Source organism: Mycetomoellerius zeteki, unplaced genomic scaffold (genome assembly GCF_001594055.1).
Source record: "Mycetomoellerius zeteki isolate Tzet28-1 unplaced genomic scaffold, Tzet1.0 scaffold221, whole genome shotgun sequence".
In the NCBI taxonomy this organism is placed as follows: domain Eukaryota; kingdom Metazoa; phylum Arthropoda; class Insecta; order Hymenoptera; family Formicidae; genus Mycetomoellerius; species Mycetomoellerius zeteki.
In genome coordinates this window covers 3,015,672-3,029,278 of record NW_017257184.1, presented here as the reverse complement: position 1 = coordinate 3,029,278, position 13,607 = coordinate 3,015,672, and the positions used below count along the sequence as shown (strand labels likewise).

The 13,607-nt window shown below is 26.0% G+C and overlaps 3 protein-coding genes across 3 annotated transcripts; all 3 read left to right on the top strand.

Annotated features, from left to right (window-relative positions):
- Positions 1-1,995: 1,995 nt before the first annotated feature.
- Positions 1,996-3,516, top strand: LOC108722962 (odorant receptor 67c-like). Its single transcript, XM_018448361.1, has 5 exons — positions 1,996-2,447; positions 2,537-2,627; positions 2,806-2,925; positions 3,102-3,257; positions 3,463-3,516. Exons 1-5 carry the CDS (start codon positions 1,996-1,998, stop codon positions 3,514-3,516), a joined length of 873 nt encoding a protein of 290 aa, XP_018303863.1.
- A 2,485-nt stretch (positions 3,517-6,001) lies between these two features.
- Positions 6,002-7,621, top strand: LOC108722963 (odorant receptor 43a-like). Its single transcript, XM_018448362.1, has 5 exons — positions 6,002-6,460; positions 6,536-6,635; positions 6,806-6,925; positions 7,349-7,504; positions 7,568-7,621. Exons 1-5 carry the CDS (start codon positions 6,006-6,008, stop codon positions 7,619-7,621), a joined length of 885 nt encoding a protein of 294 aa, XP_018303864.1. The 5' UTR covers positions 6,002-6,005.
- A 3,125-nt stretch (positions 7,622-10,746) lies between these two features.
- On the top strand, positions 10,747-12,518 carry LOC108722964 (odorant receptor Or2-like). Its single transcript, XM_018448363.1, has 5 exons — positions 10,747-11,195; positions 11,552-11,651; positions 11,842-11,961; positions 12,118-12,273; positions 12,465-12,518. Exons 1-5 carry the CDS (start codon positions 10,747-10,749, stop codon positions 12,516-12,518), a joined length of 879 nt encoding a protein of 292 aa, XP_018303865.1.
- The last annotated feature ends 1,089 nt before the right edge of the window (positions 12,519-13,607 follow it).

The window sequence follows — 13,607 nt, the reverse complement described above, 5'->3', positions numbered from 1 at the left end:
CACCCTGTATATATGTTCATATATTAGGTGTATAACTAAATTCCCGCCGATAATTATAAAAACTCTTTTATTAACAAAAGAAAAAATACAATGGTTTTAATAAAAACATTTGCCGTTTGCATTTATAATCTTTTACCATCTTTCAAGAAGCATACGAATACTGCGGCGAAAGAATGTCTCATCTTTTGATGCGATGAAGTCGTCGACCCATTTCTTGGTTTCTGCTTTATTTTGTAAGTGTGTTTTGGAGACGGCGGGATGTCCGGAGAGTACGCTGTGTGAGTAAGAAAAGATTTCCCATTCAAGATCATACAGCGCTTGTTAGACTTTTGAGCAACATGAGGCCTAGCAACATTGTGGAACAAATTAACTTTGCGTCATTTTGAAGCAACTGCCGGTCGTTTCTTTTGAATTGCTTTTAAATTTCAATCAAATTTGAATTAATTTTTTTAACGTTCGAGTCAAGCAATTGAAGAGAAGCGAATAACAGTTGCCTTAAAACAACAAGATCATTTTCTCCACAACAATGCGAGGCCTCATGCTGCTCATGAAATTAAACAAACACATCTTAAATAGGAAATCCTTTCCCACTCAGCATACTCTCCAAACATTGCACTGCCTGATTATCACTTATTCCGGTTGATGCAGCACAGCGTCTCCAAAACGTATTTTCAAAATGAAGCAAATGTTAAAAAGTGGGTCGATGACTTCATTGCGTCAAGAGATGAGACATTCTTTCGCCACATTCGTATGCTGCCATAAGGATGACCAAAGGTGGAAGATGCATACAGAAAGTATTTTGATTAAAACAATTATATTATTCGATCCTTTTGCGTTTATAAAAAAATTTGTATACTTAACGGTGGGAACTTAGTTATACACCATATAGTTCATCATGTTTGTATACTTTTTAAAAAATTTATGAGTATATTAAGTATTTCCTCAAATTTATAAACTTATACAATTATAAGTGGAAGTTAAATCTTTTAAATAATAGAAAATAAAATCTTTTAAATAAAATTCTTATCGCTAATTTTTTGTAAATAGAAATACATATTATATAAGTTATAAAAAGGAATATTTTATATTAACCTTTTCAGTATATGCACATAAACACGTATAGATACATTTATTGTGAATAAAAAAGATTTACATATACAGGGTGTTAGTTAAGTATGTTGCCATACTCAACAGAGCGATTCTTTGGTTTATTTCAAGTAAAAAAAGTCCATATAAACTTATGTCCTAAACGGCTTAGTTTCCGAAATAAAAAAATTTAAACGTGTAGTACTAATCTGTTTATTTGAAAGAAATACAGCTTGAACTAGTCAAAAACTAGTCAAAAACAGGAAAAAAAAAACAGGTTTCAGTTCTTCTGCTGAAGTAAAACAATTAAACAAAATGTTGAAAATGTCCACCTTGCGATTTTGATAGAACAATTTGGCGAAAACGTATGTACAAGCTAACTGACCCGCAGCAACATCAGAACTGAAGTCAATTTTTGATTTTGTGACTTTGACTTTGACTTTGTCACTTTGTTTACGGTTGTGCGAATGGTAACTCACGTGAAGCAAGGCATATTTATGCAAGAAGATATCTCCAACGCAATTTACCATTTCGTCAAACATTTGCGAACATTCACCTGTATTTCGGAAACTAAACCGTATAGGACTCATGTTTATATGGACTTTTTTACTTGAAATAAACCAAAGAATCGCTCTGTTGAGTACGACAACATACTTAACTAACAGCTTGTATACATACTCGTTACGTATATAATATCATTGAATTTACATGATACTTTTACATTAGATTAATTAATATTTCCAATTTTAAATTATAATAGGTATTATTATGCTTTAAACTTTAAAGAATTAAAAAAAATAATAGCATTTCATGTTTTTTATGATTTAGGATTGATTTTAAAATATCTTCATAACGTTGTAAAATGTGCATAAAATTATTACTTTTCAAGCTGTTATACCAATTATAACCATGATCACGAAGGATTGGATAAGTATAAAAAATGATCAAGAGAGAAATTTAATGATACGAAGAGCGCGAACTGCACGAATAATTATTATTTGTTCCTACTGCATAATGGGATTACAATGGTTTTTTATTTCGGTGCTGCCTATTTTTGGAGTGACAATGAGACTGACTCCTAATATTACTGATCTTGGAAGAATACCAATGCCTTTACAATCTCATTACATTTACGATATAACAAAAAGGCCGCAATATGAATTAACATTTATTAGTCAAGCAGTCTATGTGGCTATCGGCATGATGGCTTATACTGGAATAGACAATTTTCTCAGTCTCATGGTTTTTCATATATGCGGACAATTAGACATTCTTGAAAATCGTATGCAACATTTGGATAAATACAAAAATTACCACAAAATACTAAAACACTGCATAGAAAAACATATCCGTTTGCTTAGGTTTGTTACTTATAAGAAAACCTATATGTATATGATAATCTATACAAAATGTGATTGAATATATTTGGTACATAAAATGTCTTTCATAGAGCTATTGATATCATTGAAGATACGTATAATGGAATACTTCTCTCTTTATTTATATATTTTGCGATACTCTTTGCTTTCTTAATAATGACCGTAAGTATTAATGAAATTGAAAACTTCATAAAAATGTTTATGTCTAAATTATACTGCTGAATAATTTTAATGATTATGATCAATAAGTTATTACATTTAAATTTACATGTTATTACAAAATTAAATATTAATACTGATAGAAATAATTATGTTTTATGGTTTTTCATAACTTAATTAGCTATTCGATAAGGGAAATGATATGTCGATCACTCATTTAATCTATTTCATATCCAGTATTATCAATATATTTACACACATGTGCCTATATTGCGTCCTTGGAGAAATTTTAGTGGCTCAGGTAGTGAGTTACATAAATATTTTATTTTATTTCAAAATTATGTAAATTGATGTTGTATAATTTAGCGTGTTAACTATAAACTATTGTATATATAATATGTAGTGTCCAATTTTTCTTTATATATGAAGCAATATATATAATAATTGATATCTAAACGTACTTTTAATACTTTTAAGTGCAATAAGGTATACTATGCGGCGTATAGTAATAAATGGTACACCATGAATCCAAAAGTTGCAGGAGATTTGTTGCTCTTAATGACAAGAGGTTCTAAACAGATTTGTCTCACCGTTGGAAAAATGTCTCCCGTTACAATGGCCACATTTTGCAGTGTAAGATATTTTAATATTTAACTATAATATTTAACTATATATATTAAAATATTATTCAATGTCATGAAAATTTAGTTGAAATTTATTGTACTTATATAAAATTTGAATTATTCATTTTATGTGCAATCTTATCAAACTTTATGAATATTTAATTATTAAATTTATATTGATAATCGTATTACTATTTAAAAAATATATTTTTTAGTTAGTAAAAACATCTGTTGGTTATATATCCGTTTTGCATACAACAAGAAGGTGATAGAAAATGTGAAAAATGCTTTTTGCCAATATTATGCAATTTTTTATAGAATATGATAGAAATGTGCCGATATTAACATATCATTTGCAAAGAAATATATCTTAATGCATTATTCAAATAGAATATATCTAGAATTCTATTAAGTAATGGTAAAAATGTGTTAAATGGTATAAAAAATGTCGGTAAATCTAATTAGTTTGAGAGAATTGTAACCTGCAGATACTAATTAAATTGTAAGCCAGTCTTTGTTTTACAATTAATTATTTATTTTATATATCACGTTATTAATTAAATATATCATTAAATGTAAGTTAACTAATTTTATATTACAATATTATGTTTTAAAAGTTATTTATTTTATAAAAGTTGTGTTGAACAAAATATGCTTAGTTTCTATGACAGTCTTTCACTTATTTTTGTTGTACTTCTGAGATATAAAATTATCTCCATTTAAAATGTAATTATTTATGTTTTCTTATTAATTAACTTTTCTATTCATTTTGCATAAAAATATATACATATAATAACACACAAACATATCTTATATTTTAATATTTTGAAAATTAGTTAAGATATAAGTTTTCAATATACATGTTCAAATATATTTCAATACACGCGCATCCACACACACACACACACACACACACACACACATTTACCTCAAAATAAATAATTCGTCAGATAATTTATGTTTTAAATTAATGTATTATCTTATATTTTAAAACTAATTTTACCAATCAATTTATTATCTAATGACAGAAGATTATATACATAGAATTAATAACAACAAAAGAGGAAGATGTGGTGAGCATAGATTGCTACAGCAATTGTTACCAACGAACACATTTTAATGTATTATATATAGTCTATTACTAACTATAGTTAAAAGCTATAGTCAATTATAGAAGTGTAAGAGGACAATGGATATATATACATACATCCTTTTTTGCTGACATGGTATCCGTCTGTTATTAATTTTTTTATTCGCAAATGTTTTGTGCGATGTTCGATATTCAAGTCATGGAAACTTCAGACGAAAGTACAGAATATTTAATACTTAATACTTTGTTCGTCTCTCACAAAAATTATTGAGGGCATGCGCGAGAAACGTTTTCCTCTGAATACGAGGTAACGTCGATTCATGAAAGAGAAGCAGACGTCAGACACTAGACAACATTCGACATGGAAACTTCTAAATATAATGGATACCAAGGTGTTTATATTTTCTTGATTATTGTAAATGACTGTAATTGAGAAAGTGTCAATAGAAATATTTTCATTACAATTTATCCGACTAACGATAACCTTAAAAAATTTGTAGTTATTCCATTTTATAATAGTGTTTGTGTTAATTTATTGAAATTAGATACGCATCTAACTTGAAATTTTGAGTGATTCTTATTGTCGGTATCTACTATTTTCTCAACTTGCGTGATTATTAAAAAGTGATTATTATAATTAGATCTGGTTATTGAAGACTACTAGATGTGGTTATTGAAAAGTGATGTTATTTAACTATAGCTTTACTTAAGTATATTTAAAAAAATACAGTGACCTTTTTAATAAATTTCGAACTTACTAAGGTTTCTGCAGGTAGATTTTGAATGGGCGGTAAAACTAAATCGTTTCGCTTTAAATTTGATTGGACTTTGGCCTAAAACCGCACAAAATTTTCATCAGAAATTAATGTGCAATTTTCAAGTGCTTGTCGTGTTTTTGGGTATAACACTGAGCCTCCTTATTCCTTCAATACATTCTTTAACAAGAATTTTTGGGGACATTATATTAATACTAGATAATCTACAATTTACTCTACCAACCATAAGTTGCTTGATAAGAATTGTAATTTTTTGGTGGAAAAAAGAAGGTATAGATTAATTTTATTCTTTTTCTAAACTTATTAAATTCAGTAAATAATGTATAATTTAAATATTATATTATAATTAATATTTAATATTTATAAATCACTAAATAGCTGAAAATTTTTTTAACAAATAAGACTATAGTTATGTATTGTATATACATTTATACATATATACATGTATATTTATTTTTATATGAAGAATGAACTATATTGATGCATATTCCAAATCTAAAGCTTATAATGCAGCCTTATGCACAATTGAGAAACACAGACAATAGGAACAAGGAACAAAAAACAGATTACAACCTGTCACATACCGTATATTTTGATTATACAGTTTCCGAATAGTTGAAGTCTGTTATTCCCTATTCCTATTGTCTGTGCTTTTCAATTGTGCATTAGTCTTCATATTTTTATTTCTTACATATTCCATAAAATTATTTGTTTTTTGTTGAAAGTACGAAAAAAATATTCCTTTCTATTTTTTTTTTAAATTTTTTATCGCTTATAATTAAATTTTTGTAATAATCTCTATTTCAATTATTTATTTATTAAATGATGACAATTATTTATTAAATGATTAAAATTTTTAATATTAACATTTTTTCAAGCTATCGAACCGGTCATGAATATGATCGTGGAGGATTGGGTAAAATTGAAAAATGCAGAAGAGAGAAGTATAATGATCCGAAGGGCACAGAATGCACGTATAATTATTACATTCGCATATTGTATAATGGGAATAGGATGCTTTTTTCTTATTGTTCTACCTAGCTTTGGAATATCAATGAGAGACACCACCAACATTACTGACCCAGGCAGACCAATGCCCCTACAAACTCATTACATTTACGATGTAACAAAAAGTCCACAGTACGAACTGACATTTATTAGTCAATCCATTTATATTATTATTGCCATGATGTCTTATAGTGGAATCGATAATTTTCTTGGACTCTTGGTTTTCCATATATGTGGTCAATTAGATATTCTGAAGAACCGTTTAACAAGTTTGGATAAATGTAAAAATTCTCACGAGATATTAAGCAATTGTATAACCAGACACATGCGCTTGCTTAGGTTTGATACATATGAAATACATAATCAGTACTTCACCTATATACATATATCTAATACACGAATCATCTTTTATAGAGTCATTGACATTATTGAAGATACGTATAATGTAATCCTTCTTTTTTTATTCGTATATTTTGCGATTCTTTTCGCTTTTTATGGTTTTCGGATAATTACTGTAAGTATTTTTTAGTAATTTATTTAAATAAAATGTGATGTTGACTTTAAGAAAACAATTGAGAAGTATACTAAAAACGTATACAGTTACATGATATTTTATCTTAAATTTTTGAATTAATATCAATATAAAAAAATCATGTCTTTTATCTTATCCTATAAATTAATTAGTTATTTGACGAAGGAAATGATATATCATTCCCTCATTTGGCATATTTTGCATCCACTGTAATCAATATATTTGCACATATGTGTCTATATTGTGCTCTTGGTGAGATTTTGGTTGTCCAGGTTAGTTGATCATTTCTCTTATTTCCTATAAAAGTCATGTTAATTTTATGTCGCATAATTATCTCTATAAATTACTATAATTTATGAAAGAAGTATTTAATTTATAAGTATATTATGCATTAAATCTAGTATTTGTCACGTGTACTAGAAAATTAATATTAATTTCTATATTTGTGAATACAACTAACTAAATTATTAATAATTTTATTTAACTTTTGGGTTAGTTTAAACAAAGGTTTCATGAAAGTGTTTAGAACTGACAATCCAGATTGATTCCTATAGAATATAGGAAGTAAAAAAGTTATAATATAAAAGTGTTAAAATATATTCATTGATCTATAATATAATTAACAACTAACTTATATTCAATTACTAGATAAAGTGTAATAATTTTCATCTAAAAATACTTTTAATACTTTCAAGTGCAATAAAATATATTATGCAGCGTACAGTAATAAATGGTACACCATGAATTCTAAAGTAACACAAAACTTGTTGATTTTAATGATCAGAGGTTCTAAACCGGTCTATCTTACTGCTGGAAAGATATTCCCTATAACAATGGCAACGTTTTGCAGTGTAAGATACCAATGTTTGTCAGTAATTATTGTATTATTTATATTTTTAAAACATGTTTTACAGTTAATAAAAACGTCAGTTGGCTATATATCCGTTTTACATACAACGAGAAATTAAAAACAAAGCGAGATATATTTGGATTTTCTTTTATATTATTCTTTGACCTTATAATTGTTTATAGAAACGATAATATAAGAACTATGCGAGCATTAATACCGAATATAAAATAAATTATAGATTTTAGTGCAGAATTCGATAGAAAATAACTGAATTTTATTAAATGATGCAAGATGAAATCTGAAATTGAATTCTGTAATCTGAATCGTAGTCCATAAATATCCATCTTTCTCCTAAAACGTAAAGTTAATTGTGTTAACAATTTAATTTTAAATAATGAATTTATATTATGATTAATTCAATAATTACCTTAAATTTTTATTTAAAGACCTTATATTTTTATTTAAAGACTTTATATTTAATGAAAACAAAGTTTTAAATAAGATTTTTTCATTTTGAAATAATATTTTATAATTAACATTATAGTTATTTTGTTCTAGATGGAAATATTCTGTAATTTGAATTTTGAAATTACTTTCACTTTTATTTAACAAAATATATTTGTTCAAATAAATCAATTTTATGCATCATTTTATATAAAAAATACAAGGTGTAGTTATCACAAAATAACTAGTTTATGAGAGAAATATTTAATATATTTTATATTAATACATAAAACGTAAAGTATCTCTTGAAGAATTCACTTTTAGATAACTATTTCATATATTGAGAACTATAGGAAGATATTTGAATCTATTATTTGACTGCAAATACTAATTAATTAATGTGACATGCAATTGCATTTCTTGATTAAACTTTTTTATATTCATAATGATAATAATTATATAAAATTATGTAAAATTAAAGATAACAAATATCAAGAAGATATAATATTAAAGACAAAAAACGGTTATCACGATAGCCGTCACATTCTTGGAATTTCTTACTTACCATTAAGATAATGATAGTTTTCAAATCAGATTTTGCAGATTTGTAGCCGACATGGATGCACTTCATTCTAGTAAATCATTTTTATTGCTTTATTTCACACTTTATGTATAAGTTTTTCTTGGATTTTCAATCATTTACTTTAACGATTAAAGTAGAACTGTGAAGTCCATATAATCATTATTGACTCCATGTCGAAATTTCTTCTGCATTCAGGAACGATATTTTTGAAAAATTTCTTTTAATTTTATCACATTGCTATGAGAAATAAAATTTCCAAGTCCAATAAAATTTCTATAAAAATAATTAATTTATTTTTATTTGCAATTATTTTAATAACTTAATCTACTAAATCTTACATTTCGCATTTATTTTGAAAATTCTAATATGTGAAAGAGAACAATATAAATTTTTGAAAATTTATATTTAAAAAAATTAAGAGTAATATACATAATATAAGTTCTGTGCAGTTTATTACTAACTACAGTTATAAGAGAACTGTAGAATCATGAGAATATAACTGGTGTACGCATGTTTTTTCGTCAAACGTATCTATATTATGCAATTTTTTATTCGCACATGTTTCACGCTATGATCGATGTGGGAAATTAAATGAAAGTTGGAAACAAAAGTAGAATATTTAAAATTTATCTTACTGTAAATTGATGGTTCGACGCTTCCAAGAAGTATTATAAGCATGTACAAAACGCGTTTTTTACTGTACAAGAGGTAACGTCAATTCATGGAAAAGGAACAGACGTCAGTCATCAGACAACATTCAATATGGAAAGTTCGAAACATGACGGATACCAAGGTGCTTATGGTTTCTATTATTGTGATTATATGTGAAACGAACTTTAAAGAAATATTTTAATAACAATGTGTGCAAACAATGGTATTATTTGTAATAATAATATTCCATATCTTATTCTCACATCATGAATAAAAATTCTAGATTATCATTTTACTTGTGTTTTTGTATTCATATATTAATGTTAACTGTATCTAACTACAACTTTTATCATAAGTTATTTATTATTACCTGTAAATAATCTTTAAACTTATACCATTATGTAATCAAAAGTAAAGTGTTCAAAATATTTTACTTTAAACTACTTCACGTATTCTGTCAAATAATTTATTGTATATTTGATTTTATGTGGCTATATTTGTATGTGTTCTAAATTATGTAAACTGTTTTAAAAAGAACTTCAGACATATCACACAAATTTTCTGCAGGCAGATTTCGAGTGGGCGGTGAAACTAAACCGTTTCACTTTAGATTTGCTTGGACTTTGGCCTAAAAACATACAAAATCCTTGGCAGAAATTAATGTGCAATTTTCGAGTGCTGATAGTTTTTCTGGGACTAACGGTCTGCCTTGTTATTCCTTCTATACATTCCCTGACAAGAATTTTTGGAGACGTTTTGCTGATGTTAGATAATTTACAATTTACCTTACCAATTATAAGCTGCGTAATTAGAATCATGATTTTTTGGTGGAAAAAAGAAGGTAAGCATCATTTTAGTTTTACTACATATATACAATTTAAGCAACGTTTATACAACATATAAAGAGTAAAAAAATACATTCTTTATTGACAAATACTTATATAAATATGCAATTATATAAATATAAACTCAATATTTTTAAGTTTCTTTGTACTAAGAAATGAATATCTCGATAAAATGTTTTAACTGGGTTGTGTATGGTTCACTCTATATCGGCAGGCCTGAAAATTTCTAATTAAAATTCGCTATTCGAATCACCGAGAGTTGAGATGTCACTGCAAAACGACCATGAAAAAAAATAGACCATGTACGCATCGTATATTTATATAAAGTATTTGTGAGATAATAAAAAACATTTTTTTTTGTTAATTTTTTACATGCCATATAAATATTCGTATATGCCGTGCGAAATTCACTTTCATATATTTAATGAATTTGTCATAAAAAAATTGTCAAGGATTTCAACAATGTGACTCTCAATCTCCTTAAGGAATCTTTCTACTGATTCAGTAGAACTGATCATTCTACTGATCGTTTTACTTATGATATTGAATTATAACATCGTTTTTTTACATAGAAAATATTAACATTGTATAAATTTCTTTTTTCTGTACTTTTTACTGCTTAGAATTAAAATCAATATACTTTAACTTAACAAAGCTGAAAATTATAAATAAAATTCTTCACCTTTCAAACCATTTTAAGGTATTGTACCGATTATAAATATGGTCGCGAAAGATTGGATAAAGTCAATAAGTGATCAAGAGAAATGTTTCATGATCCAAAGAGCGCAAAGTGCACGCATAATTATTATTTGTGCCTATTGTCTAATGGGAATACAGTGCTTCTTTATCGTTATACCACCTACTTTCGGAATGTCAATGAGATTGACTCCCAACATTACTGATCCAGGAAAACCAATGCTTTTACAAAGCTACTATGTTTACGATATAACAAAACGACCGCAATATGAACTGACATTTCTTAGTCAAGTCATCTACGTAGTTATTGCCTTGATGATCTATACTGGAATTGATAATTTTCTCAGTCTTCTAATATTTCATATATCTGGTCAGTTAGACATTATCAAGAGTCGTTTGACACATTTGGATAAATACACAAATTATCAAGAAGTGCTAAAGTGCTGTATAGATAAACATCTTCGTTTACTTAGGTTTGTTATTAGATTTGTTAAGAAAATATACGCACATATAATCTGTCCGAAATATACAGAGTGATTTAGAACAACCATTTATTCTTGAAACATCGTGTTCCTTGACTTAATTCTAAGACGATTTTTCTTTTACCAAAATTTTATCTAAAGCTTAGTTTTTAAATTATAATTCCCGTAATTCGTTAACTATTTTTTCTTATAATTTAAAAAGTAAGCTTCAGATAAAGCTTTTATAGTAAAGGAAAAATCGTCTTAGAATTAAATAAGGAATACGGTGTTTCAAACTCAAACTTTAAATCACCCTACTGGTTGTTCTGAATCATCCTATATAATCGAATATATGATACGCTTTGCAGAGCTATTGATGTTATTGAAGATATGTATAATATAATACTCCTTTCCTTATTTATATATTTTGCGATACTATTCGCTTTCTACGCATTTAGGGTAATTAGCGTAAGTGTTAAAACGCTTAAAAATTAGAATTCATATATTAATTAATTTTTAATATTACAAAATTACTAAAGTGTATATTATAATCTAAATTTTTACTATACTTACAACATACTATATTTTATCATGGACAACTAAAATAATTTTAATTATGAGATACAATATCCTTATGTAAAACTTATAAATTAAATAGGTATTCAACGAAGGAAATCATTTACCAGTTATTCGTTTCGTATTTTTTACATTAACCATTTTAAATTTATTTGGACATATGTGTCTATATTGCATTCTCGGGGAGATTCTGATGGCTCAGGTTAGTAACATATATATATATTTTTTTTCATTATAGAAATCATATAAATTGAATATTGCACAATTAAATTTGCAAACTATTATACATTGTTTACTTTCTATTTAGTTGAAATATTTAAACAATAATTTGTTTAAAAGTGTTTTTGATATTTTCAAGTGCAATAATATATATTACGCGGCATATAATAATAAATGGTATACTATGGATCCAAAAACCACAAACAATTTGTTAATCTTAATGACAAGAGGCTCTAAACCAATCTATCTCACCGTTGGAAAAATATTTCCTGTTACGATGACCACATTTTGCAGTGTAAGATATTTTAATGTTTAATTAGAAATATTATATTAAAATTTATTTGGTACTACTAAACATTCATAAAAATTTTTGAATATACAGACTTGAATTTTACATTTAATGTATTTATTATTTTTCTTACTTACTTATTTACATACTTATATTGATATTATTAAATATATTATCACCAAAAATTTGTTTTTTAGTTAGTAAAAACATCTATCGGGTATATATCCGTTTTGCATACAACAAAAAGGTAATAGAAAAAATGACAAACATGAGAAATTTTTTCAAGCATGCAATTTTTGATAAAACACCAGTTTAACTATATCATTTACAAATAAATATATCTTAATACATTAATCAAAAAGAATAAGCTAAGAAATATGTTTCTCTTAAATAATGACACAGATGTAAAATTAAATTTAAGAAAATCATAAATTAATTAAAGGAATCTACACAGCAGATGTGTCTAAAATACATTATATGGATATCTTAAAAATATATTTAGGAAATGTGATACTTTTAGGACATTCCTATAATGTATTTTGGTTTCTGTTGTATGAGAATGGTTTTTCGTGAATTTTGTATAAACCAAATTTGCTTTTTAAACTAAATAATTTATTTTATAAAATATACCATTAAATATAGATAAGCAGTTTTAAATAATGACATTATATATAATTAATCTTTTTATTTGTATAAAAGTCTATAAAATGTTACGCAACAATCTTATACAATTTCAATAGCATATTTTTAACGCCAATTGAATTACAAAATATATAAATGTTTATAATGTAATGATTTATTACAATCAAAGATAGACAAAGATATATATTTTGTCGCATGCAGGCTCATAACTAATCTTGCAAATTTATAAAATTATCTATTACTTGTAATTAATTTTTGTATTTCAGCTAATGTTAGTATTAATTTGTAAAATTAGTTTTATTTCTTTGCTTCTTACATTTAAATATTATATTTCAATTGATTTGTTACGTACATAAAACTAGATTGTAAAAGTAAATATTTAATAAGAATTATAATATTAAAGTTACAAAAATAACAGATAAATACGTATGAATTAAGTTACTGGTAAATTTTATTATCGGCTTATGATTCAAAAACGATCTCAAATTTTCAAGAGAAGCAATTGTTATATTTAACATTTTTTTGATCGATAATAATAATAATCATAAATATTATGATGAGAATTTATGTTATGATCAGAATCATAAATATAATGAATAGAATTAAAGATGAATAATCTGATCTAGCAATACACTTTTATATTTTGCATTTATCTTGAAGAACTTGATATAAGAACAATAAAATTTTAGCCAATTTAT